This window comes from Entelurus aequoreus, linkage group LG04, assembly GCF_033978785.1.
Source record: "Entelurus aequoreus isolate RoL-2023_Sb linkage group LG04, RoL_Eaeq_v1.1, whole genome shotgun sequence".
In the NCBI taxonomy this organism is placed as follows: Eukaryota; Metazoa; Chordata; class Actinopteri; order Syngnathiformes; family Syngnathidae; genus Entelurus; species Entelurus aequoreus.
The window spans coordinates 67,315,824-67,342,064 of NC_084734.1; the positions used below are offsets into that span (position 1 = coordinate 67,315,824).

At 38.0% G+C, this 26,241-nt stretch overlaps 1 protein-coding gene and 1 long non-coding RNA gene across 7 annotated transcripts in view; one reads left to right on the plus strand and one right to left on the minus strand.

The window, feature by feature from the left end:
* Positions 1-13,304, plus strand: part of LOC133648954 (uncharacterized) — a 35,149-nt gene extending 21,845 nt beyond the window's left edge. For 3 of the 6 annotated variants that reach the window (XR_009825955.1, XR_009825953.1, XR_009825952.1), the window contains one exon: positions 6,590-11,680. This is a non-coding gene — a long non-coding RNA (uncharacterized LOC133648954). Of the gene's footprint in view, positions 1-6,589; positions 11,681-12,157 lie in introns of those variants that run through there. The other 3 variants (XR_009825954.1, XR_009825957.1, XR_009825956.1) reach the window with 3 other exon arrangements.
* Positions 4,954-10,798, minus strand: tbx22 (T-box transcription factor 22). Its single transcript, XM_062045531.1, has 7 exons — positions 10,777-10,798; positions 9,249-9,350; positions 8,994-9,168; positions 6,574-6,738; positions 5,918-5,982; positions 5,631-5,716; positions 4,954-5,556 (listed from the first exon to the last, which is right to left on the minus strand). Exons 2-7 carry the CDS (start codon positions 9,344-9,346, stop codon positions 5,015-5,017), a joined length of 1,131 nt encoding a protein of 376 aa, XP_061901515.1. The 5' UTR covers positions 9,347-9,350; positions 10,777-10,798; the 3' UTR covers positions 4,954-5,014.
* Positions 13,305-26,241: the final 12,937 nt, after the last annotated feature.

The window sequence follows — 26,241 nt, forward strand, 5'->3', positions numbered from 1 at the left end:
AATGATAGAGATTTGGCAAAGTCTAGCTCCGAACATCAGATTTCATCGAGTGTATAGCCGAGGGGTTTCAAAGGTTTTATCCAGTCCGCGGGATGAGTTGGCTGAGTATAAAAATTAGCCGACATTTTTGAATGAAATAAACTTCTGTTCTAAATGCGTCCACTGGATGTCGCAATAGCAATTATTTGTAGATTTTATGTAGATGATGCTACATATGTAAAAAAAACAAAAAAAAAACATGTTAGTACATCAGTCGAGGAAAATGAGCAAACTACATAAATAACATACTGTAATTTGATTTTGATATTATTTTTTTATCTTGATAGATTGAAAATTAACACCAATGAGTTGACTGATGAACATTATCACATAATTTATTCAGAATGTATAGATAAGGACAAATAATATAGGATACTACTAACCGCAACATGTAAGTGTAAAAAAACCCCAACCACATTATAATTTGTACATTTTCAGAATGTGCTTGTTCTATTTTTAAAGAAAACAAACTGAAGTTGTCTTTATTTTTAAGTTATCGTGCCGTGATTTTACCAGTCCGGCACACTTGGGAGTAGATTTTTCCCAATGTGGCCCCCGATCTAAAATGAGTTTGACACCCCTCGTATAGCCTATTGTAACAATATATGACAGCAAATTGTTGATTGCTTTGAGACAGCTTTTATGTGTGTGTATGTATAGGGCTGCAACAAATAATCGATTAATTTGATTTGGAAAAAACTTTTGAATTATTGTTCCGTTGCTTCGATTAATTGTTCAACTTACTGCATGAAGTGACTGTAACTAGCAATAGCAATGGTGTTTTGGTGTTGTGATCTTTGTGGCGGTGATCAGTGAAGATTTTTATTTGTATTGATGCAATTTTAATTAAAAAAAGTATATGAAGGTTATGGCAAGCAAACAATGTTTATTTAAACTAATTTCAAATAAAATGCTCATTGAGACTTTAAGTTGTGTTATATCCGATTCGTCGATTAATCAAACAAATTGATCAATAGATTACTCGATTACTAAAATACAGACAAATGCATGTGTACAGGGACGTAATATTTGGGGGGTCATAGGGGATCCTACACTTTTTTTAAAGGCTATTATTGACCCGTGCACTTTTTACCGTCATTTTTGCCAAGTAACATTACGCTTTACTGAGTGGAGACGAGTCAAGGCTGAAAATGGCTGCTCAAGTGCAAGCCTGTTTCTCTTCAGACCGTCCACAAGCTCATTGATTGGCTCTCTGGCACAGCCGGTTCTTGCTAATGATTGACAGCGTGCAGCAGCTGAGCAATCAGCGGTCCGATGCGCTGATGGCCAGTTGGATGCAGGTGGAGCAACGAGTTGGCCTCCAAACAGAAATATGAATCACAATCAAGATCAATCCCCGGTGGCGTAATGGCTTGCATTCTTGCCTTTTGTTGCAGAGTACAATGGTTTGATACTGAGCCAGAAAACAAGTGTGTCTGTTTTTACTGTTACATTTGTTTTTGTGCACAGAACAGATTATTGAAAAATGTGTCTGTCATGTATTTTCCATATATTACTCCAAAACATATGTTTAGTCCCTTTAAGCTACAGTACGCTTCATACTTAAAGAAGAACTGCACTTTTTTTAATTTTGCGTATTATTCACAATCCCTATGTTTTTCTTTTTTTAATGCATTATACGTCCTAAAATACGGCAAGTACAAAAACATCCAAAAACTGCATACTATACTCCATTTTCATCTCCTGACCTGAATATCAACCAGGTATTAGTGATATTGTTATTATAAGCGTTGACACAGATGAACTAGTTTTGGTCACGGAGAGCTAACTAGCTCATGCATCTACAGTGTTGGCACTGAGCCGGTGAGCGGTTGCATGGCCTGAGTTGGTGAAAAATTGGATTATAGATCATAAATCATGCTTCTCACCTGCATAATAGAAAGATGTGGCCATAGTCCGAGAAGTTTGTCAACTTTGATATTCAGATGGCCATTTTTTTTTTTAACCTCCGGGTGGATTATAATTAATTATTCATCTAAACGTGAAGATATGAACATCCCATCAGTCGCCATCACATTGGTAGCAGACATTGTACAGTAAGTGATTGTTTCATTATGACCCCGAAGGGTATAAGCGGTAGAAAATGGATGGATGGATGGATGTTCGTAGTTTGTATTTCTTGTTTAGCACTTAGCAATACTGCTGAATGATGCTTAGTGTTTCAATAGCGCTGGATCTGTTTAGCACACAGCTTTTAAAACATGTAGCTCATCCTCCTTACTAAAAAATGTAATGTTCTGGATCATCATTTGTCCCAAAGTAGTCTTCCATGGCTCTCATTAATCCTGTCATAATTAGTAGTTTTGTTGTTAAAGGGAAAAGCCAACGTTGTGAAGGGGCTGTGAAATTAATACTCCGCTGCATGCTTTAAATGACCAAAATACTTAAATATTACAAGTTATGACAAATGTCCCCAGGGAAGTTGGCATGTTGGGTAAATCGTAAATAAAAACTGAATACAATGATTTGCAAATCATTTTCAACTTATATTCAATTGAATGGACTGCAAAGACAAGATATTTAATGTTCGAACTGAGAAACTTGTTTTTTTTTTTTTTGCAATTAATCATTAACTTAGAATTTAATGGCAGCAACACGTGGCAAACAAGTTGGCACAGGGGCATTTTTACCACTGTTACATGGCCTTTCCTTTTAACAACACTCAGCAAACATTTGGGAACTGAGGAGACACATTTTTTAAGCTTTTCAGGTGGAATTATTTCCCATTCTTGCTTGATGTACAGCTTAAGTCGTTCAACAGTCTCCGTTGTGGTATTTTAGGCTTCATATTGCACCACACATTTTCAATGGGAGACGGGTCTGGACTACAGGCAGGCCAGTCTAGTACCCGCACTCTTTTACTATGAAGCCACGTTGATGTAACACGTGGCTTGGCATTGTCTTGCTGAAATAAGCAGGGACGTCCATTGTAACGTTGCTTGGATGGCAACATACACTACCGTTCAAAAGTTTGGGGTCACCCAAACAATTTTGTGGAATAGCCTTCATTTCTAAGAACAAGAATAGACTGTCGAGTTTCAGATGAAAGTTCTCTTTTTCTGGCCATTTTGAGCGTTTAATTGACCCCACAAATGTGATGCTCCAGAAACTCAATCTGCTCAAAGGAAGGTCAATTTTGTAGCTTCTGTAACGAGCTAAACTTTTTTCAGATGTGTGAACATGATTGCACAAGGGTTTTCTAATCATCAATTAGCCTTCTGAGCCAATGAGCAAACACATTGTACCATTAGAACACTGGAGTGATAGTTGCTGGAAATGGGCCTCTATACACCTATGTAGATATTGCACCAAAAACCAGACATTTGCAGCTAGAATAGTCATTTACCACATTAGCAATGTATAGAGTGTATTCCTTTAAAGTTAAGACTAGTTTAAAGTTATCTTCATTGAAAAGTACAGTGCTTTTCCTTCAAAAATAAGGACATTTCAATGTGACCCCAAACTTTTGAACGGTAGTGTATGTTGCTCCAAAACCTGTATGTACCTTTCGGCATTAATGATGCCTTCACAGATGTGTAAGTTACCCATGCATTGGGCACTAATACACCCCCATACCATCACATATGCTGGCTTTTGAACTTTGCGCCTATAACAATCCGGATGGTTCTTTTCCTCTTTGTTCCGGAGGACACGACGTCCACAGTTTCCAAAAACAATTTGAAATGTGGACTCGTCAGACCACAGAACACTTTTCCACTTTGCACCAGTCCATCTTAGATGAGCTCGGCCCAGCTTGTTGATAAATGACTTTGGCTTTGCATAGTAGAGTTTTAACTTGTACTTACAGATGTAGCGTCGAACTGTAGTTACTGACAGTGGTTTTCATAGTGTTCCTGAGCCCATGTGGTGATATCCTTTACACACCGATGTCGCTTTTTGATGCAGTACCGCCTGAGGGATCGAAGGTCCGTAATATCATTGCTTACGTGCAGTGATTTCTCCAAATTCTCTGAACCTTTTGATGATATTACAGACCGTAGATGGTGAAATCCCTAAATTCCTTGCAATAGCTGGTTGAGAAATGTTGTTTTTAAACTGTTCTACAATTTGCTCAGGCATTTGTTGACAAAGGGGTTGACCCATCGCCCCATCCTTGTTTGTGAATGACTGAGCATTTCATGGAAGCTGCTTTTATACCCAATTATGGCACCCACCTGTTCCCACTTAGCCTGTTCACCTGTGGGATGTTCCAAATAAGTGTTTGATGAGCATTCCTCAACTTTCTCAGTCTTTTATGCACTTGCGCCAGCTTTTTTGAAACCTGTTGCAGGCATCAAACTCCACATGAGCTAATATTTGCAAAAAAACCAAAAACATTTTCAGTTCGAGCATCAAGTATCTTGTCTTTGCAGTCTATTCAATTGAATATACTCACTGTGATGCATGCATCGGATAACTGTTTCAGATGTCTATGTTTTTGTATCTGTCCTTATTTCAAATAAACCTCTATAATAATAATAGGTTGAAAAGGATTTGTATTCTGTTTTAATTTACGATTTACACAACCTGCCAACTTCACTGGTTTTGGGGTTTGTACTTACAGTGTGTATATAGCATGTTGACAGAGGTTTCTGGAGTTTTTTTTGAGTACTGGTCGGGGGATTAGAACTACTCTCATTGGCTTCATTGTCAACTGACTTTTGCTAATGTTTATTTGCGAGTCAATGCTTAAAAAAAGAAAAACATATGTTCTTGTCTTACATAAGGATTGTATCTGCAGAATTTCAAAAAAGTGCAGTTCCCATTTAAGCCCGTTGCTCTGGCCAATTGGCACAGTTTGGAGATATCTCTTCAGAATGTGAAAAATCCAAATATTTTTAAAACATACATTAAATCATCCCTGACAGGTCTTTTTTAATTATTTTTGTTGGTTTTGCCCACGTAAAGGCGGACCTTTCTGCGTTGTCCGTTACCCTCCTTGGGCTTGAGATGCTTAGAGGAGGTGGTCAGTGGCCAGGTGCCACGAAGTTTGGTGCAGTCGGCCTCCTGTCTTGTCTTCAGATAGTTTAGTGTGTCGGGAAATAGCAGTGAGTTGAGAGTTCAGGGGGAAGCTGTAGCGGTATAGACAATATGGGCCAGTGGTGTCTGAGAGTTGAGGGAGTAAAGACGAAGCAGACCCTTGAGCGCATAGAGGCCTGTGGAGCGGGATCAAGCAATGGGGGCTCCCCGGGGACCGAGAAAGACATGGATCCTGACAGTTGGGAGCTTTTTTCCCCTGAATCACAGAGAAGAGCGGGAGGTCTGTTAGTGAAGGTACTGGTGACAGGCCTCTGAGTCTGTCTGTTCCCAGAGAGGAGAAGGCTCTGCTTGGCAATGTGGGGCTCGTCGAGGTTTTCCCGTAAAAAGGCAGAGCGAAGGTGTGAAGAGCAGCGTCCTGGCATGAGAGCGTGGGGAACGGAGGAAGCGATGAAGAAGACGAGAAGGGAAGGAGACTTTTAAGCGGGGAAGCAGTGCTGGTTGAGGATCCCAACCTGCCTGTTGGTAGATGCAAGAAACATACATGACAACAGTTTGGAATGAAAGAAGTAATGCAAGCCGCTGTAGGATACCTTGAAACTGTATGGCAAATGGCCTTAAGTCCAAGCTGAGAGGAGATCTCCAAGGATAAGACTCAAGTAAACCGTCCAACACACCCCTATAAGACAAACACATCAAGGTTGCAGAAGCAGGAAACATATTTTCCAGGTGGAATGCTGCACTGCCCATGCCAACTTTATATGAGGGTTTTATGTGCTATCACAAGTCTGTGGTTTGACTTAACATCTCTCCTGGGCCTTGTAATGAAGTACTTTCTACAGCTATAAGAAGTGTTGATGTTCGGTAAGGTTTCCCATACCTGTTCCTTCCTGGATCCCTGAAGCCCTTGGCAAACGGGTTTCTGTCAATTTTCAGTTTTGTGATCTTGGCCAGACGTGAGGGGAAGACATGTTAGTTGTGCGCTCGGATAACAACAAGGTCATTTTTTACAACATTTCAGTACGATGCAGAGTTTTATAACAACATAGTGATCTGCCGTGTCATAAAGAAATTTGGGGAGATGTTTTTTTTCACTGCCTAATAGGCTCTGGACTCCAGCAGGCAACCCGGTCGTAGCTCGTTATTGAGTTTCTATAATAACACAGTCACTGGTCATAAAAATGAATCCTGCTGAAAAGAGCTCGCAGTGGACGTGTGTTACTGGCGGAAGGTATAGCCAACAGCAGGGTCAGCTCTATACACACACAGTATGTCACTATGAGCAACAGGCGCCCACAAAAAAACCAGGACAACTTATGACATTGCAGAGACTACATGGAAGTGAGCCTCGCCACCTTCATGATGTTAAGATTAGGAGTTTGTGAGGTCAGACAGTACAGAGCTGGGCACCGCATAACAATCACTACACATCTGCTTTTGGAATATATCTGGCAAACTTGGCTGGTCGAGAGCTTTGTACGTAATTACTGTGCAAACAATTTTAGCATGAAATCATGCAGTTTCAGTGAGCATTACCTGTTGATTCTGATAGGCTGTGACGGTCGTGAACTCCGTTTCTGGGAAGGAGAAGCTGTACACTCCCTCAGCGGGCAGCGACTGGATCTGGGACAAGTCCATCCGAGGGTCATGCTTTATGATGTGCACGCGTGGTTTGTACTTATGCATGGACTGCAGAATGATCTGGAATAAGAGAAGGTGATATATTGCATTAGCTCTAATTTAATCCATAACCAAAACTAAATTTTCCGTAAATGCACATGCAGAATTGAGCATGACCGTATATCTTGAAATAGGGGAAAACATCCATCATACTTTCCCTAAAAGTTGAAGTGATGTAATCAAATAGCTTAACCAGTAGTCTAAACATGTCAAATGAGAAAATGGAAAGCAGCAAATAAGAAAATTACAGAAAACAGAACATTTTTAAAGTAGGCCCAAAATAAATATGATTTTACTGAACCTCAAATTAGAACATTTGCATGTTTCGTGTTCTTCTTCTTACTATTATTATTATCATTATTATTATTTTTAAATATATCATAAGAAAGCATAGGGTATTTGCGGCTTATTTAGGACACGTTTAAGTATTGTATTCAGTTCAGTTCAGTTCAGTTTCAGTTTATTTCGAACATGCATACGATACAATGTAATGCATCACACAATTCCAGTTGTTTCATTACAGCACGTCTGAAAAGGAATAGGACGAAGCAGAGCTTATTTAATCCTACCCCTTTTCATACCATAGCAATTTTATCCAATTCCCTTGTTCTCTGTAACAGAACAGTGAACAAATAAATAATAAATAAATAATATACCATAGTAAGCAAACAAATATTAAATACATAAATAATATTTGTCTCAATAAAAGAAAAGGGTTCAAGATGTTCATCATAATTATTGTTCTGTGTACTTTGTGAACACTTGTAGTTTGAACCGTCTCTTAAACTGAATCATATTGGTGCTTTGTTTGATTTATTTGGTTAATCCATTCCATAATGTAATTTCACATACTGGTATACTAAAGGTTTTAAGTGTTGTACGAGCATACAAATGTTTTAAATTAGATTTTTCTCTAAGGCTATATCTCTCCTCAACATAAATCGTTTGCATGCATGTATAATATTAACATCAATTACACATTACATTGTAAATTGGCATGTTGTTTTATTTAAATAAATGCTTTATCAATTTACCAACATTTCCTTTATTTCCTTTCTTTTAGTTTATTTCGAACATGAACACACTTACAGTATAGTACATCACAATTTCATATAATTTCACTTATCATCATGTCTGAAAAGGAGTAGGAAGAAGCAAAGCTTATTTAATCCTACCCCTTTCCCACTTCAGAGCGTTTACACATATATAGAATCATTTACTGACCTTTTTATATAATAAAATAACATCTGTGAATTAGTATACACAACAGTTTTGTAATATGTAATTAATTAATTCAGTCATTATTAACATACTGAGATGAAGAATATCTTACTTTCAATAAGGTTGAAAGTATTTCTCATAATTATTCTTCTTGTAAGCACTATTATTTTGAACAACCTCTTAAACTGGATCATATCAGTACAATGTTTAACTTCTTTACTTAATCCATTCCATAATTTAATTCCACATACTGATATGCTAAAGGTTCTAAGTGTTGTACGTGCATACAAATGTTTGAAATTATTTTTTCCTCTAATGTTATATTTCTCCTCTTTAGTTGAGAAGAATTGTTGTACATTTTTGGGTAGCAGGTTATAGTTTGCTTTGTTTATCATTTTAGCTGTTTGCAATTTTACCAAATCACCGAACTTTAATATTTTTGACTCAATAAATAAAGGGTTTGTATGTTCTCTGTATCCAACATTATGTAGTATTCTAACTGGTCTTTTTTTGTAAAACGGTTAACGAATGTAGCGCACATTTGTAGTTATTTCCCCATATTTCTGCACAATAACTCAGATATGGTAACACTAGCGAGCAGTAGAGAAAAAATGACATCAGACACTGTGGCACTTTACACATTTTTGATTCGAACAAAGAAATTAGCATCTTCAAATGTATTTTCTGATTTTTTTTAAATATACAATGATTACTACTGAATCACAATCACATAGAAACATTTTCAAAGCATTTTTAAAATAATTAACACATTTCCAACCATACTTGAAAGAAGAACAAAATATGTTTTCAGCATTCATTGTTTTTTCTAGAAGAATTATGAATCTCAGCATAATTTGTAGGGTGAATTTAAACTGCCTGCATATACTTCCATGACTCAATATGCATTTCTTTGTAGAGGATTAGATCCAACCAAACTGTCTTAGTCATCCGTATTTGAAATATGCAGCCAATGGCAGCTAAATGTTAAATGTGGATGTGCAAGATTCATACAAAAATATTGTTTTTTTTGCAGGAGTGGGACATGATTGACTTACATGCCCCTTGTCGTCCATCTCATTGTTGGTGAGTTTCACTCGGTCAAAACTGATGACTTGGCGCATCCAAGTCTCTCCCGCGCACGGCGAGTCTGCGTGCACGTAGAGCCTCGGGGAGATGCAGGAGTGGTCCGTGTTTCCTGCCACCATCCACTGGGAGCTATGGTACACATACCTATGGGAATGTCAATAAATAATCTTAATAACAAAATCGCATATAAGCCTAAAAAAATCAAATAAAATAAAAAATCTCACCTGTAACGTTTGGAATCCACGGGCATGACGTCCATTGCGATGTAATACTGCTGGCGGGGGTCCAGGTTGCGCACTTTGACTCTCACCGATGGAAACATTCTCCTGGTGGTGTGAAGAATGTAAATGATTATCAACTAATTAAATGTGTTGTATACATACAACAACATAGTATACAATGTTCCATTTTGCAGCCGTGCAAGTGGTGGCGCCTGAGGGGCCCCACACTGTATGGAGGGGACATTACCACTCACGTGATTTCATGACGTGTTCTCTCGGTAAGGAATTTCATTAAATAAGTGGTTACGGTAATAACTTATTTTTAAAAGACAATGTACATATATTATGCCTATATATTAAAATGTTATTCTCCTGCAGATTATATTAACGTCCACTCAATGCTTTTGCTGCAAGGTTTGTTTCAAGATAAAGTCGGTTAAGAGTCGAATAAATCTAGAATTAAATCGAATGACAAAGTTTCTTGTCAAGTCTCTTGACTGTTTTAAATCAATACATATGCACCTAATTGCATTATTGCTTCTATTAATATATTTCACATAATGCTTGTAGGAGTTGAAGTATTTTTTAAATAAAATAAAAGCATGTTCATAGATTACAATATAATAAATTGTTGATCTTTTTTATATGGTGAGTGTTTATAACCACTATGTATGTATTAATACAATAACAATGTCTATTACCTGACCGCTTCTATGTTAGCTACCTCTCTTTGTTTATGATGTCTATGTTCTGCTGGATCTACTTTCTATTTTTTGCTGCCTTTTTTTTTTTGTTTTTTTGCTGCAGCTGTTACATATACTGTAATATTGCACATGGTAATTGGGATTTGTTATATATTGTATATATTATGTACAAATATAATATAATATAATAATATATCAGTATATATTATATACTGTACATATAATACATACATATTACATATATGTTATATTTTATACTACTGCCTATAGTTTCTCTTGTTACATTCTTATTTTGACTGTTATATTTTTATTCTTATTGTTATTTTTTATTTTTTATTGTTATTGTTATATTTTCTATTTTATTTCCATGTATACCTCCATTATTTACTTTTTAAATTGTTTTAAATTCTATCTCAATTCTGTACACTGCTGCTGGAATTTTAATTTTCCTGAGGGAACTCTCCTGAAGGAATCAATAAAGTACTATCTATCTATCTATCTATCTATCTATCTATCTATCTATCTATCTATCTATCTATCTATCTATCTATCTATCTATCTATCTATCTATCTATCTATCTATCTATCTATCTATCTATCTATCTATCTATCTATCTATATATATATCTATATATCTATCTATCTACTTTATACATGCATTATTCTTTCCAGCCTTACCCTTTCCATCCTTTGAAACTGAGCTACTGTGTGGAACAATTTCCCTTGTGGATCAATACAGTTTGTCTAAGTCTAATAATAAATAATACACTTTATGCCCAAAAGTTTGCATGGATACTATGTGATGGAAGAGTGTGTATTCAGATTACCGTCCCGCTTTAGTGATGATCATCTCGGTGCCGATCTCGAAGAATCGTTTCCAAAGTTCGGAGCCCTGCAGCTCAACGTGGGCTTCACTATTCGGTCTACTTTCACTGGGGTTTGGTTTAATCTCTTCTTTGGGCGGTTCGGCCTTCTGGGACGGATCCGCGTCACAGGACTTGTCCTTAGGCCTCCTTGCTGCTGGATCCTGCACGTTCCTTGGAGCCTCTGGTGAACCTGCAAGTGAAACAATTGAACTTTTTCCAATACTGGAAGACCAGTGACAGATTTTAAATAAATGCAATTTAAATTAATTTAATTACTAAACACAGTATTTTTTTTAGGTCTATTTTGTGGAGAGAAAAAAAAAATATATATATGCCCTTTTGTCTTACCGGGGAAGATGTCCGACATGTGTTCATGTGAACTTGAGTCCTCTGACACTTTCATCCTTTTGCAGGGTTTCCCCACCAGCGCCTCCACAGAAAAGGCGTGCGCCCTGGAGCTGAGACCCTGCATCTTGGCCGATGACATCCTGCGTGGTGTGTATCCGTCCCAAACTTGACTCTGCACCCGCCAGATTGTAGTATTCGGGCTCATTCAGAACGGGAAAAGGGCGCGTTAGAACCTCAGGGAGTCATCCTCCTCTCCCTTTGGATCCTTTGCGCTGCGTAATTAATCCGATTGCATTCCATGCGCACTCCGAGATACCCCACATCCAAATCCTTGATTGTTGACACGCCTCTCCTTGCACACGACATTATCCCCCCTCTCCCCTTTATCCTTCTGAGAGGTCCCACGCATGCCTCGGCGGGCTTGGTTCCCTGGTTCCGCTCCGTGCGTCATAGGGGGAGGGAAGATCCATGCATGCGCATTCCTCACACGCGTGCAGGCCCATGCACAACTTTATGTCCTTCCCCCCCCCCCCCCCCCCCCCCCCCCCCCCCAGATATATGAACACAGTCCATTTTTAATATTGGAAACTGTTTCCAAGTCAGCATAAGTTTTCACCACAACCAACAATAATGATGTTTTATTCGTGCGTAAAATGTTGAAATAACGTGAAAAGTGGTATTTTTAATATTAAAACCATATCGATAAAAAGTTAATATTGAATATCGATAACGAGTTCATATTGATTTTTTTTTTTAAAGTTAATTGGATTTATGAAATGTATATTTACGTCCTCCTTAAGGGGCAATTGTCCAATAGTCTGTGTGCGCTTTTGGTATATCGGCCCACTTTTTAAGACGCCTATAAAAACATTGTTTATAATACTCTACTGAAAAAAAGTTGTGTATTTTTTTTTTTAATGATAATGTTGGACGGATTGAGCATAAGAAAATTGCTTTAGTATTATATCCATCCATCTTCTTCCGCTTATCCGAGGTCGGGTCGCGGGGGCAGCAGCCTAAGCAGGGAAGCCCAGACTTCCCTCTCCCCAGCCACTTCGTCCAGCTCCTCCCGGGGGATCCCGAGGCGTTCCCAGGCCAGCCGGTAACATTAGTATTATAGTAAATTATTTATGTTTGTTTTATTCAAAATGTTAAGCCTCTTCATGCTTTTAAGAGCAGGCTTAAAACCCACCTTTTTGATTGGGCTTTTACCGGATATTAATTATTTTATTGAAGTCATTTGTATTTTAGTTTTTATCCTATTAGTTATGCAAGATTGTATTTAGTTTTATTTATTTATTTACTGTATGTATGTATATATTTTTTTTCCTGTTAATCTTCATATGTCTCACCTGTATTTTATTATTTATCTCTACGCATGGTTCTTACTATTTTACAAGTGTTATTATTTTTTTATTTTTCAACGCTCAGATGAGCCACCTGCCTCAGGAGTTATCGGCCGTGCTTGTGGGGGCGCTCTTGTGTCAGCGTCCTGGTAGCCATGGTCTGATGACCTCCTGGTGCAGATGGCTCCTGTGATAGTGTTTACTCACCTGTCTCCTCTGTATACTCAGCCATGCAATCATTGGTCCAGTTGCATATGTGTGTAATTTGTGTGTGTGTGTGTGTGTGTGTGTGTGTGTGTGTGTGTGTGTGTGTGTGTGTGTGTGTGTGTGTGTGTGTGTGTGTGTGTGTGTGTGTGTGTGTGTGTGTGTGTGTGTGTGTGTGTGTGTGTGTGTGTGTGTTTGTGTTTGGTATTGTTGTCCGTTTGTACGTATGTGATAATTGGGGATATGGGTCACCGGGGTATTGTTTTTAACTTTGTAAAAGCACTTTGCCTTGCATTTCTTTTATGTATGAAAAGCGCTTTATAAATAAAGCTTGATTTGATTTGACTTTGTATGTATTTTGTTTTTACATGTTATAATCTGTGTAAAAAAAAAACTTCTTCATTCATTATTTTTATTTTCATATTTTATTTAATTATTTATTTATTTTGTTATATGTGCATATATTCGTATTAAGACAACTGACAATAAAAATACTTTGAAAAAATATATATTGTTCAACTCATTTTAAACAGTGGATAATAGGGCTGTGAATTTTTGGGTGTCCCACGATTCGATTCAATACCGATTCTTGGGGTCACGATTGGATTCAAAATCAATTTTTTTTTCAATTCAACACGATTCTCGATTAAAAAACGATTTTTTCCAGATTTAAAAGGATTCTCTATTCATTCAATTCATAGGATTTCAGCAGGATCTACCCCAGTCTGCTGACATGCAAGCAGAGTAGTAAATGTTTGTAAAAAGCTTTTATAATTGTAAAGGACAATGTTTTATCAACTGATTGCAATAATGTAAATTTGTTTTAACTATTAAATGAACCAAAAATATGACTTCTTTTATCTTTGTGGAAATATTGGACACAGTGTGTCGTCAAGCTTATGAGATGCGATGCAAGTGTAAGCCACTGTGACACTATTGTTCTTTGTTTTTATTTTTTATAATTGTCTAACGATAATGTCAATGAGAGATTTTTAATCACTGTTATGTTGAGATTGTAACTAATATTGATACTGTTGTTGATAATATTCATTTTTGTTTCACTACTTTTGGATTGTTCTGTGTCGTGTTTGTGTCTCCTCTCAATTACTCTGTTTATTGCAGTTCTGAGTGTTGCTGGGTCGGGTTTGGTTTTGGAATTGGATTGCATTGTTATGGTATTGCTGTGTATTGTTTTGTTGGATTGATTAATTTAAAAAAAATAAATAAAATAAAATCAATTTTTTAAAAATGAGAATCGATTCTGAATCGCACAACGTGAGAATCGCGATTCAAATTCGAATCGATTTTTTTCCCACACCCCTAATGACTTAATGCAAATAAATACATTTTCCAGGTCTTGTGAGGTTAACGAGGTGCTTAAATGATCACTTCAGAGCACTAATTGCAGGTATAAATATTGAAGTCTGTTAATACAGACCATCTGGAAGGTAAAATATTACTCTTGAAGCAAACATTTCCTATATTCATTTTTAAAGCCGTCCCTTGTCTCCTGTTTCCCTGGTGGAGAAAGTTCCATTTTTTTTTTCTTTTACGGTGATTTTGCGCACCGGTCTGGTTTTCATAAATGCGGAGATCCGATGGAGTTTGGCGAGCATGGGGGTGTGGGGTTGCGCCGTAATGACAGCTCGGGATTATTACATTACTGCGCGACATGAAATAGATCCGCTTTACACAAATAAAAGTCGGCACAGTCTCTATTTAAAATGTTTTAAATCACATGATATAATTGCTCTGAGGAGAAAACAAATGAGCGCTGTGTTTACAGCACGGTTGGTTTGGCCGCTGATGGAAATCTCTGACAACAGCCGGGAAATGGAGAAGTATGACCAACAGAAATCACATGTTCTCTGTCATCATAACCCGCAGCTTGGATTTATGTTTATTCCTCTCCCGGTTTGTCATTTGCCTTCACGTTGCATCCCCGACACATGTGCGGGCTTGAAGGGAAAAGTGCAACTTGGATTAGCCGCAGGCCTTCTTTTTACGGTGGCCGACGTGCGGCCACGTACAAAATCATCTAAAACCAACAGAATGAAAAAGATGCAAGGGGTAAACACTGCAATCACTTAAATGCTGCAAGATCAAAAAACGTGCAAAAAAACTTATGTAAAAGCAAAAACCCACACAAAAAAATCCCCCCCCAAAATTGCATTAAATTAATGTTGCAAAGTAAAAATGCTGCAAGATGAAAAACGTAATAAATTCAATGCTACAAATACAAAAAAAAAACATTAGAAAAATGCCGTATAAATTGACTGAACATAACTGAAGTTTGCCAGGCTATAGCACTAAAGCAGTGGTTCTTAAAGGCCTACTGAAACCCACTACTACCGACCACACAGTCTGATAGTTTATATATCAATGATGAAATCGTAACATTGCAACACATGCCAATACGGCCGGGTTAGATTACTAAAGTGCAATTTTAAATTTTGCGCGACATATCCTGCTGAAAACGTCTCGGTATGATGACGTTTGCGCGTTACGTCACGGATTGTAGAGGACATTTTGGGACAGCCTTGTGGCCAGCTATTAAGTCGTTTGTCTTCATTGCAAAATTCCACAGTATTCTGGACATCTGTGTTGGTGAATCTTTTGCAATTTTTTCAATGAACAATGGAGACAGCAAAGAAGAAAGCTGTAGGTGGGAAGCGGTGTATTTCGGCTGGCTGCAGCAACACAAACACGTAGCCGGTGTTTCATTGTTTACATTCCCGAAAGATTACAGTCAAGCTTTACCATTGGCCTGTGGAGAACTGGGACAACTGAGACTCTTACCAGGAGGACTTTGAGTTGGATACACAGACGCGGTACAGTGAGTACGTACGCAGCTGCAGCTTCCAAACATTTGATCGCTTGCCCGTATGTGCGTGCCGCTATGTGCATGTCACGTACGTAACTTTGGGGACTTTGGGGAAATATATGTGCTGTATGAACTTTGGGGAGGTGAACGGTACTTTGGGCTGTGGGATTGAGTGTGTTGTGCGGGTGTTTGATTTGTATTGGCGGGTTATATGGACGGACGGGGGGGGGGTTTGTTATGTGGGATTCATTTGTGGCATATTAAATATAAGCCTGGTTGTGTTGTGGCTAATAGAGTATATATATGTCTTGTGTTTATTTACTGTTTTAGTCATTCCCAGCTGAATATCAGGTCCCACCCGCCTCTCACAGCATCTTCCCTATCTGAATCGCTTCCACTGCCCTCTAGTCCTTCACTCTCACTTTCCTCATCCACAAATCTTTCATCCTCGCTCAAATTAAGGGGGAAATCGTCGCTTTCTCGGTCCGAATGGCTCTCGATGCTGGTGGCCATGATTATAAACATATGTGCAGATGTGAGGAACTCCACAACCGGTGACGTCACGCGTATATCGTCTGCTACTTCCCGTACAGGCAAGGCTTTTTTATCAGTGACCAAAAGTTGCGAACTTTATCGTCGATGTTCTCTACTAAATCCTTTCAGCAAAAATATGGCAATATCGCGAAATGATCAAGTATGACACATAGAATGGACCTGCTATCCCCGTTTAAATAAGAACATCGCATTTCAGTAGGCCTTTAATGACCACACACCATACACACCCCCTACACATTTCTATTACATATAATAGAAGTGTGGAAAATTATGTTCTGTGTACCACACACACACACACACACACACACACACACACACACACACACACACACACACACACACACACACACACACACACACACACACACACACACACACACACACACACACACACACACACACACACACACACACACACACACACACAGCAGGCCTAGACAGGAGGAGGACAGAGTGTAGGTACACAGAACATCAGAGGGTCAAATGTGCGAGAAAATGAGAGCAGACAGTGTTGACAAACAATGTTGCAACCTTGTGTGGGAACCGCAGGTGCACAAACACAAAAGGAGAATCCCTGTGGGATGCAGAAACTGGCAGAGAAATTTTCCGTGCGACGTTCATATTGTTGTTACTCAGCCAGCGTTTGTGGGTCTGATGGACCCGTTGCATTTTGTGGCTTTTAATGCCTCACAATCAAACACTTTTATGTTAAAATACTGAACAGACGTTCATTGGGATAAGGTAAACATCTGTTCAGTATTTTAACATAAAAGTGTTTGATTGTGAGGCATTAAAAGCCACAAAATGCAACGAGTCCATCAGACCCACAAACGCTGGCTGAGTAACAACAATATGAACATTACACAAGGGTTAAATTAATGTTGCAAAGTAAAAATGTTGCAAGATGAAAAACGTAAGAAATTCAATGCTACAAATACAAAAAAAACACACAAATATACCAACATTTGAAAAATGCCATATAAATTGACTGAACATAACTGAAGTTTGCCAGGCTATAGCACTAAAGCAGTGGTTATTAACCTTGTTGGAGGTACCGAACCCCACCAGTTTCATATGCGCATTCACTGAACCCTTCTCTAGTGAAAAATAAAATGATTTTTTTTTTCAAATTCAAGACAAAGTTATATGTTTTTGGTAACACTTTAGTATGGGGAACATATTCTAAGTAACAAAGACTTAATTTAGAGTTTTTTGGACACTAGGGGAACACATTCTAAGTTGGGATGTCCGATAATGGCTTTTTTGCCGATATCCGATATTCCGATATTGTCCAACTCTTAATTACCGATACCGATATCAACCGATACCGATATATACAGTCGTGGAATTAACACATTATTATGCCTAATTTGGACAACCAGGTATGGTGAAGATAAGGTCCTTTAAAAAAAAAAAAAAAATTAATTAAATAAGATAAACAAATTAAAAACATTTTTTTGAATAAAAAATAAAGTAAAACAATATAAAAACAGTTACATAGAAACTAGTAATTAATGAAAATGAGTAAAATTAACTGTGAAAGGTTAGTACTATTAGTGGACCAGCAGCACGCACAATCATGTGTGCTTACGGACTGTATCCCTTGCAGACTGTATTGATATATATTGATATATAATGTAGGAACCAGAATATTAATAACAGAAAGAAACAACCCTTTTGTGTGAATGAGTGTGAATGAGTGTAAATGGGGGAGGGAGGTTTTTTGGGTTGGTGCACTAATTGTAAGTGTATCTTGTGTTTTTTATGCTGCTTAAACAGATTAAAAAAAAATTAAAACAAATGATACCGATAATAAAAAAAAAACGATACCGATAATTTCCGATATTACATTTTAAAGCATTTATCGGCCGATAATATCGTCACGCCGATATTATCGGACATCGCTAATTCTAAGTAACAAAGACTTAATTTAGAGTTATTTGGTTAGGGTCAGGGTTAGAGCAGGGGTCGGAAACCTTTTTGGCTGAGAGAGCCATGAAAGCCAAATATTTTAAAAAGTATTTCAGTGAGAGCCGTATAATATTTTTTAACAATGAATACAACTAAATGCTTGCATTTTTAAGTAAGAACAACATTTTTTGAGTATAATAAGTCTCTTATCTTACCATTAATGCGACTTCTGGTGCTGCATGATTTTGCTGATGGCTTTGTAGTCTGGTTGATACGTAGTTATTTTTAACACTGTGATTAGCAGCGGAATTATTCATTACTTATCATGTTAAGTAGTGTCAGCTAAGATTTATCTGAGAGCCTGCAGTCATCAAAAGAGCCATATCTGGCTCTAGAGCCATAGGTTCCCTACCCCTGGGTTAGAGGGTTAGGTGCAGGGTTAAAGGGTTAGGGTTATAACAAGGCCATGTCAAATAAGGCATTAATAAGTACTTAATAATGACTAGTTAAGAGACAATATGTTACTAATTTGCATGTTTCTAAGCAACTAATTAATGGTGAATATGTTCCCCATACTAAAGTGTTACCTTTAACATTAACACCTAAAGTGTTACTGCTCACACGGTCACTAAGGTGGGCATTATGTTTGACACATCAACTTAATGTGTATTACATTTATCCATGAGAGGAGTTTTGTTGTAAATTGTGAGGTGTGTCTGTTAAAATAATGGTTGTTTTTACAAATGATGACAGATGTGAACAAAAGCATGTATTGTCTTTGTGTGATGATGTAAAGGAGGTGTGGTTGTATTGTATATTAAGTATGTGTCCATGAAAGGGCATTTTATGACTTTTCTTAATTTGAATACATGCTATAGTATGATTTTATTGTCATAATTTTATTGCATGATTTTTGTATCCCTTTAATTTAAGTAGCCATGGGACTGCAGATTGAAATGAGCTATTTAGCTATAATCTGGTACAGAACATATCTGTCTTTGAGCTTAATGTTTCTGTGCATTGTCCCTTCAAATAAAGACTAAACTAAACTAAACCATGTTTTTTTACTGGTGCACAAAATGAACCGTGCATGAACATCACCTTGTTCAAAGAACAAAACCAACACAGTGCATAAACTCACAACAAATTACACACGTGCAAATCAGTGTGACTTCTGCTGTTGCCGTATCCGTAATACGCCGATAGGGAGAAGTTTTTATTTTCACAATGAGTCAGGTGTGTCTTGACCTCCGCCGAACCCCTGAGCCCGACTCACCGAACCCATAGGGTTCGATCGAACCCAGGTTAAGAACCACTGCACTAAAGCAATGATGACCGTCTTTCCGCTAACATTCGCCACATAAATTGGATGCTCTATATCAGTGGTCCCCAACCACCGGTCCGGGGACCGCTACCGGTCCGTGACGCATCGGCTACCGGGCTGCAGAGAAACATTAAATATTTTATTAACGACTGCATTTTCTCCGACTTAACTTTCGCCTGTCCCACTAGACACACCGATAAGCTTGTTTATAGATGCACAATAAAACTCCTCATAGGAAGTTGCCATCTGTTATGTTTGTTACATGTATACATTTGTGGTATTCAACTGGAGATATGTTCACATTAATGAACATATAAAATATAAATGTGACAGATTGTAGCCAAAGGCTGATTTCCATCTGCAGTCCCCAGCAGGTTGATGGTCACCTGCTGGGGATGTCATTGCAAAGAAACAAGTCCAAGGCTCCCACTAATTCAGCGAGTTGTATTTTTCATGCACTTATTTTTGCTGTATTTATCTGGCACAAGTTGAAAGCCTGTCCCTGGAAATAATACCTACATTAAACCGGTCCGTGGTGCAAAAAAGGTTGGGGACCACTGCTCTATATTATGTGAAATCGAAAGGGACAAACGGTAAAAAATGGATGGATGGAAATATTCCAGCCACATTTTTAACAAAGACAAATTAAGCGTTTCATTCCGCCTCTTTAAAACCCAGCCGACGTTCTTCTTGCACTCTCAATGCACACGTTATTAAAGAAGGACATCCCTCAGGTGTGACTACACTTTTGCTTCCAAGGTTTGTGTGGGTTTTGGTAATGCACGGAATTTTTCCATGTTTATAATTTTGCGAGAATTATGTGATTGCGACAGAGTGTCAATATACTATTTTTTTTTAAACTTCCGATACAATGCCAATATTGGAGCCTTCAAATGTGGCCAATGTCGATATTGATCCGATACGATCTGCATACTTTTATTATTTTGTAGTGTGGAATTTTAGAAAAGGCTTGATCAATACTCAAACAGAGAACAATGGTGGGTCTAAAAACAAAAAAAAAACATTACCCTATCATTAACCATCTGGAAGGTATTTATGCTGTCTTTAAGTTGAAGTCGAATGATAATTGTTTTTGGCCACACCTAGTGGCCACAATATTCATTAAGTTAGGATCATGATGCAGTACTGTAAGTTGAATGATGCGGACACTTTTGTTAATGAATACTTTCCAAAATGCTACTGCCATGGAGACTTTGCATATTACTTAGTAAGTGTAAGTAATATGCAAACATAAATATTTAACAAATGTCGCGTTTAAGACTGCAATATTAGAACACTTCATAATGACGTATGTCTCGCTTGTGTGTTATTTTCTTTCCATCTGTTGTGTAGCTGCTGGCTTACAATGTTTAACTTTTATAAATGACTTGACAAAAATACATGACCAATCTTGTGTGCTTATTGGAGGATCTTTAGCTTATATACACAGCATCGGCGAGTTTATATGCAAGCAGATATAATCCGAAACAGGACACCCCTAATGGCAACAGTGGTACTGTATCTTGGTTTTTGATTGTGATCTGTTCCAAAAGTTCCAGCAATAACAGAATCATGCAAAAACCACATGCAATTGTTTCCAGAAGAAATACTGCAAATCCAATCATCCGTTCCAGACACCGAAAAGTATTAACATAAACACATTTTTATGGACAATAGTTATACTTTTACATGCAAAAAACAATGCCTGCTAAAAATGCATAATAAATGATGAATTAAATGGATGAATGAACATTTGATGATATCACTTTCATGTTTGTTGAAGACTTTGGTTGCTGAAGATGGCGATGGGAGAAGAGGGAGTAGAGCCTCCTTCGTACTTCACTTAAAAGTTATTTGTTGAATTCAATACTGTTTTTCACTTTCTTTATCAGAGCTTTCTTTGACTACGTTCACACTGCAGGCCAAAGTGGGGCAAAATGTGATATTTCGAAATCCGATTTTGTTGTTTTTTCGGTTAAGATTACAAGTAAAATGTGATCTCTATCAGACTCAGCATAAAGTGAAAACAAAAAAAGTTGACCAGATTTTGTAAATGAACAAGAAAGTTGCTACTACTACTACTTTTCAAAATAAACCAAATATGCCACATGATTTTTTAAACATTTTTTTATGTGGTAATGATGTGCGGATCAATACTGAAACATCACCAAACCTTTATGTTCTAATATCGATTCTCAAATCAACATTTCGATACTTCTGATATTTGAGTTATTTCAGACAATAAATATCATTAGCAGGAACGCATTGTAAAGTGACTAAATCATTAAGATCTTGGCAAAATGAAAAGTGATTGGTGGGGGAAAAAAATATGTATAATATACAGTAAAAGACACTACACTAATCTTACGTATAGACACAAAAGCCTAGATTTGTTCAAGTAAAGTTTACTAAATAATTCCTAATCTAAGTGTCATTCAATTATACATAGTAATCAAAATAAAGCACGGTGATACAGGGGTTATAGTACGTGTGCCTCACAATACGAAGGTCCTGGGTTCGATCCTGGACTCGGGATCTTTCTGTGTGGAGTTTGCATGTTCTGCCCGTGACTGCGTGGGTTCCCTCCGGGTACTCCGGCTTCCTCCCACCTCCAAAGACATGCACCTGGGGATAGGTTGATTGGCAACACTAAATGGTCCCTAGTGTGTGAATGTTGTCTGTCTATCTGTGTTGGCCCTGTGATGAGGTGGCAATTTGTCCAGGGTGTACCCTGCCTTCCACTCGAATGCAGCTGAGATAGGCTCCAGCGCCCCCTGCCACCCCAGGGGACAAGCGGTACAAAATGGATGGATGGAATCAAAATAAAACAGTCATTGCAAACTCTTTAGTTAAAAACAATGACTGGCAATTCAACTGAGTCACTCAGTAGCAAGTGATCCTTTTATCGAAGGCTATTGAGAAACAAGTTGAATATAGATAAGACAACGCTGTCAGTGCAGAATAACGCCATAATATGGTTTTCCCGGTGATTTTATATATTTTGTAGATAATTCCCCAAGAGCAGCAACATTTGAAATACATAACTTTTTAAAATTTTACCAGACTCATTAGTACCGGTATCTAATCGGTATCGCCGGTACAAGCCTGACTTTGACTCAGTATGAATAAAAGAATGGATATATATAGTGGGGTGTAACGATTGATAGATGTATTGATAGATTGATTTATATTTATAAATTTCAAGTATATCAATCTGTGCTCAGCAAGTTTGCCTTAGATAAGATAGGTATGGATGAGGAAACGTACCCTTGGGTTACTGTCCGTCACAGTCGACACCAGGGCCCGGAACAGACATAGTAAGGATACTGTATTTATCAGGTAAATCTACGCTTAAAATGTTGTTAATTGTAATGTTATTGAATATGGCTTGAATGTTGAAAATGTCAGCAGAAAGGTTTCCGTTAATTTAACCTAAAGTGTTGGTTGCACTTTATTCAAACAAGATGTGAATGCATTGGCCATTAATTGTTGTTTACTTGCTTGTTTGTATCCATAATACATTTATACATAATTCCCTTACAAGAAATAACAAGATTATAGGAAATTTCACCTGCAGTGTCCAGTATCTAGTTTTTATTTCATGTACACACTGCTTGAATTCTTTTGATAGAAAGTTACTGAAACGATTTCAACTAAATGACTCGTTTTGGGTCGTATCGTTTCTCCCTGAATCATATCGGCAACCACAAATGTCATATCAAATCGAATTGAATCGTTGTTAAAACAGATCGTTACGCCCCTAATATAGTGCAATATATTTGGGAGGGTTCTAATCTTTTTACGACTGTTAAGTAGAAGAGTCACGGATATAAGCATGGATCTACGTTAGCTTTATTTTTCAACTCACTTACGTCTATATGTAAGCAAATACGCTACAGCGTAGACATCTTTGTCGTTCCTTATACAATCGATACTTTGATTGCGAAGAAATAGCGATTGTTGAAGGACCGGAAATGACGTGTGCGTGTATCTTTTCGAATGTGACTGCAGTGTAAACGGCAATGCGACCCCATTGAGACTTTTTGTGGGTAATGTGGAAGTGGATACGTCGTCACAATATCAAGTTTTGGTGAGCAAAAGTATCTTTCCGGCAGCCAGATTTACAGTGCATCACTAGTCAATAGATCAGATTCCAATGGGGTTTGGGCTACCTCCTCATGTGGCCCAAATCCGATGCGAAAAGATCAGATTTAAAGCACTTTGGAGCGTTTAGACTATATATATGTATAGGTATATTATGGAATTACTTTTTGTAGGATTCGATTTTCAACAAAAATTCTGGTCCATGTATCTTTCTGTGGAATAGAGTGCCCTATGAAATAATCCTGTGTGTTTTTGTTAAGTACATACTGGTAACTCCACATGTGTTCATTCATAGTTTTGATGTCTTCAGTGACAATCTACAATGTAAATAGTCATGCAAATGAAGAAAACGCATTGAATGAGAAGGTGTGTCCAAACTTTTGGCCTGTACTGTATATATATATATGTATATATATATATATATATATATATATATATAGTCGGGGTCAAAAGTTTACATACACTTGTAAATAACATAATGTCATGACTACTTGAGTTTCCAATAATTTCTAAAACTCTTTTTTTTTTTTTTGTGAGAGAGTGATTGAAGCACATACTTGTTTGTCACAAAAAACAATCATGAAGTTTGGTTCTTTTATGAATTTATTACGGCTCTACTGAAAATGTGACCAAATCTGCTGGGTCAAAAGTATACGTACAGCATGTTAATATTTGGTTACATGTCCCTTGGCAAGTTTCACTGCAATAAGGCGTTTCTGAAAGCCATCCACAAGCTTCTGGTGGAATTTTTGACCACTCCTCTTGACAAAATTGGTGCAGTTCAGCTAAATTTGTTGGTTTTCTGACATGGACTTGTTTCTTCAGCATTGTCCACACGTTTAAATCAGGACTTTGGGAAGGCCATTCTAAAACCTTGATTAGCCGGATTTAGCCATTCCTTTACCACTTTTGACGTGTGTTTGGGGTTATTGTCCTGTTGGAACACCCAACTGCGCCCAAGACCCAACCTCCGGGCTAATGATTTTAGGTTGTCCTGAAGAATTTGGAGGTAATCCTCCTTTTTCATTGTCCCATTTACTCTCTGTAAAGCACCAGTTCCATTGGCAGCAAAACAGACCCAGAGCATAATACTACCACCACCATGCTTGACGGTAGGTTTGGTGTTCTTGGGATTAAAGGCCTCACCTTTTCTCCTCCAAACATATTGCTGGGTATTGTGGCCAAACAGCAAAATATTTGTTTCATCTGACATCACATGGACACAGATAAGACCTTCTGGAGGAAAGTTCTGTGGCCAAAGCAGTGTTTTATGAATTTTCCTGACTCATTTACTGTGGCTAAATGGTGTGTGTTTGTGTGTGTGTGTGTGTGTGTGTGAGAGAGAGAGAGCCGGCGCCGAACAAAAATGACAAACAACCAAGCAGCCATAGATGGTGTCTTTCTGCACTTTTATTGAGCACATGCACAGCAATATAATGTGTGCATGTGAGTGTATAAATACTGCAGGCCTGTCTGTCCTGTTGCTCTGTGCTGAGTGGATGTGACGGGGCCCCCTGATGGTTTGTTTTAACTTAGGTCCTGATGCTGAGCAGTTAGTAATATGTGTTTGTGTGTCGGGGAGGGCGAGGGTTATTCTGGGCATAGACTGCTGGAGCGGATGCCCACTCGCTGCCAAACGTCAAACTTCCAGCAGTGGTTTGCAATGAAATATGTGGAGTGTTTGCACATAAAATGCTGTACACACTCAGAGCATTGTTGCGAGAAAGACATGTGAGCTGTCGGTGTTGAACATAATATATAACTCATTTGGTGTATACTTTATGTACAGTACTCATTACTCTCAACAATTGTTCCTTTAGCAAACATCGTCATTTGGATTGTCAAGTTGAATCTGTTGTTTACTATGGCGCCCGGTCTTTCTTAAAAAAAAACAGTGTGCCAAAACCTACAAAGCAGGGCGCAAATTGAAACAAAAAGTAGAACAGAATAAATGCAAGCAGTAAAATCTTCCTATAACATGATTTATTACGCTGACAAATTCTCTTAACCTTGACATTTCATCAGTCGTATGCATGCATGCAATGTCCCATCTGTGACTCATAGGTTCCCTCTTGTGCCTTCTACGCTGGTACAGCTGTCTGCACGACTTCTTGTCACAACGCTGCAGCTTCCGCAGCACTAATGAGCGTTAGTGTTAGCTGTTGTCACTGTATGTATGTCGTGGTTCATTGACTATATTGCTTTACCATGGATTGTCTGTGAAGTTTCTAACATAATTAAGTACGACCATGTCGGGGGGAAAAAATCTTCTTAACTAGATCTGATTGCTGCTGTAAGTGACGATGAGAAATGTTAAATGGCCGCAGAAAGGCTAGAATTTATTTGAAAGATATTTAAAATTTTGGAAGGGACGTGTTTGCTGGTTCATACATTTGTGAGGTCAGAGGTCAATGTTGTGCAAGGCAGGCAGGTTCGTCTATTCCAAACACTTGATAGACCTTATGTGGCACAGCCATGCTGGAACAGAAAAAGGGTCTGCTCCAAAATATTCCCATGCACAATTAAAAAAATATGTACACGTATCTCCCCCGAGGTTATTTCATTGTTTAATCCGCATGTATAATTTTTAGGGCTGTCAAATTTAACACTCAGAGATGTCAAGTTTATTTTCGTAGTGGGCCACATCACAGTTACAGCTTCCCTCAGAGGGCAGCTTGTAGCTGTGAAACTTATTGTATACTGTATAATGTAACTGTATGTATGTTGAGTATAATTGCCTCAAGATATATAACAATTGCCCCTGAGGTAGCATCTCTAACTATTGCCGGTATGGCATTCCAGAGTACCGG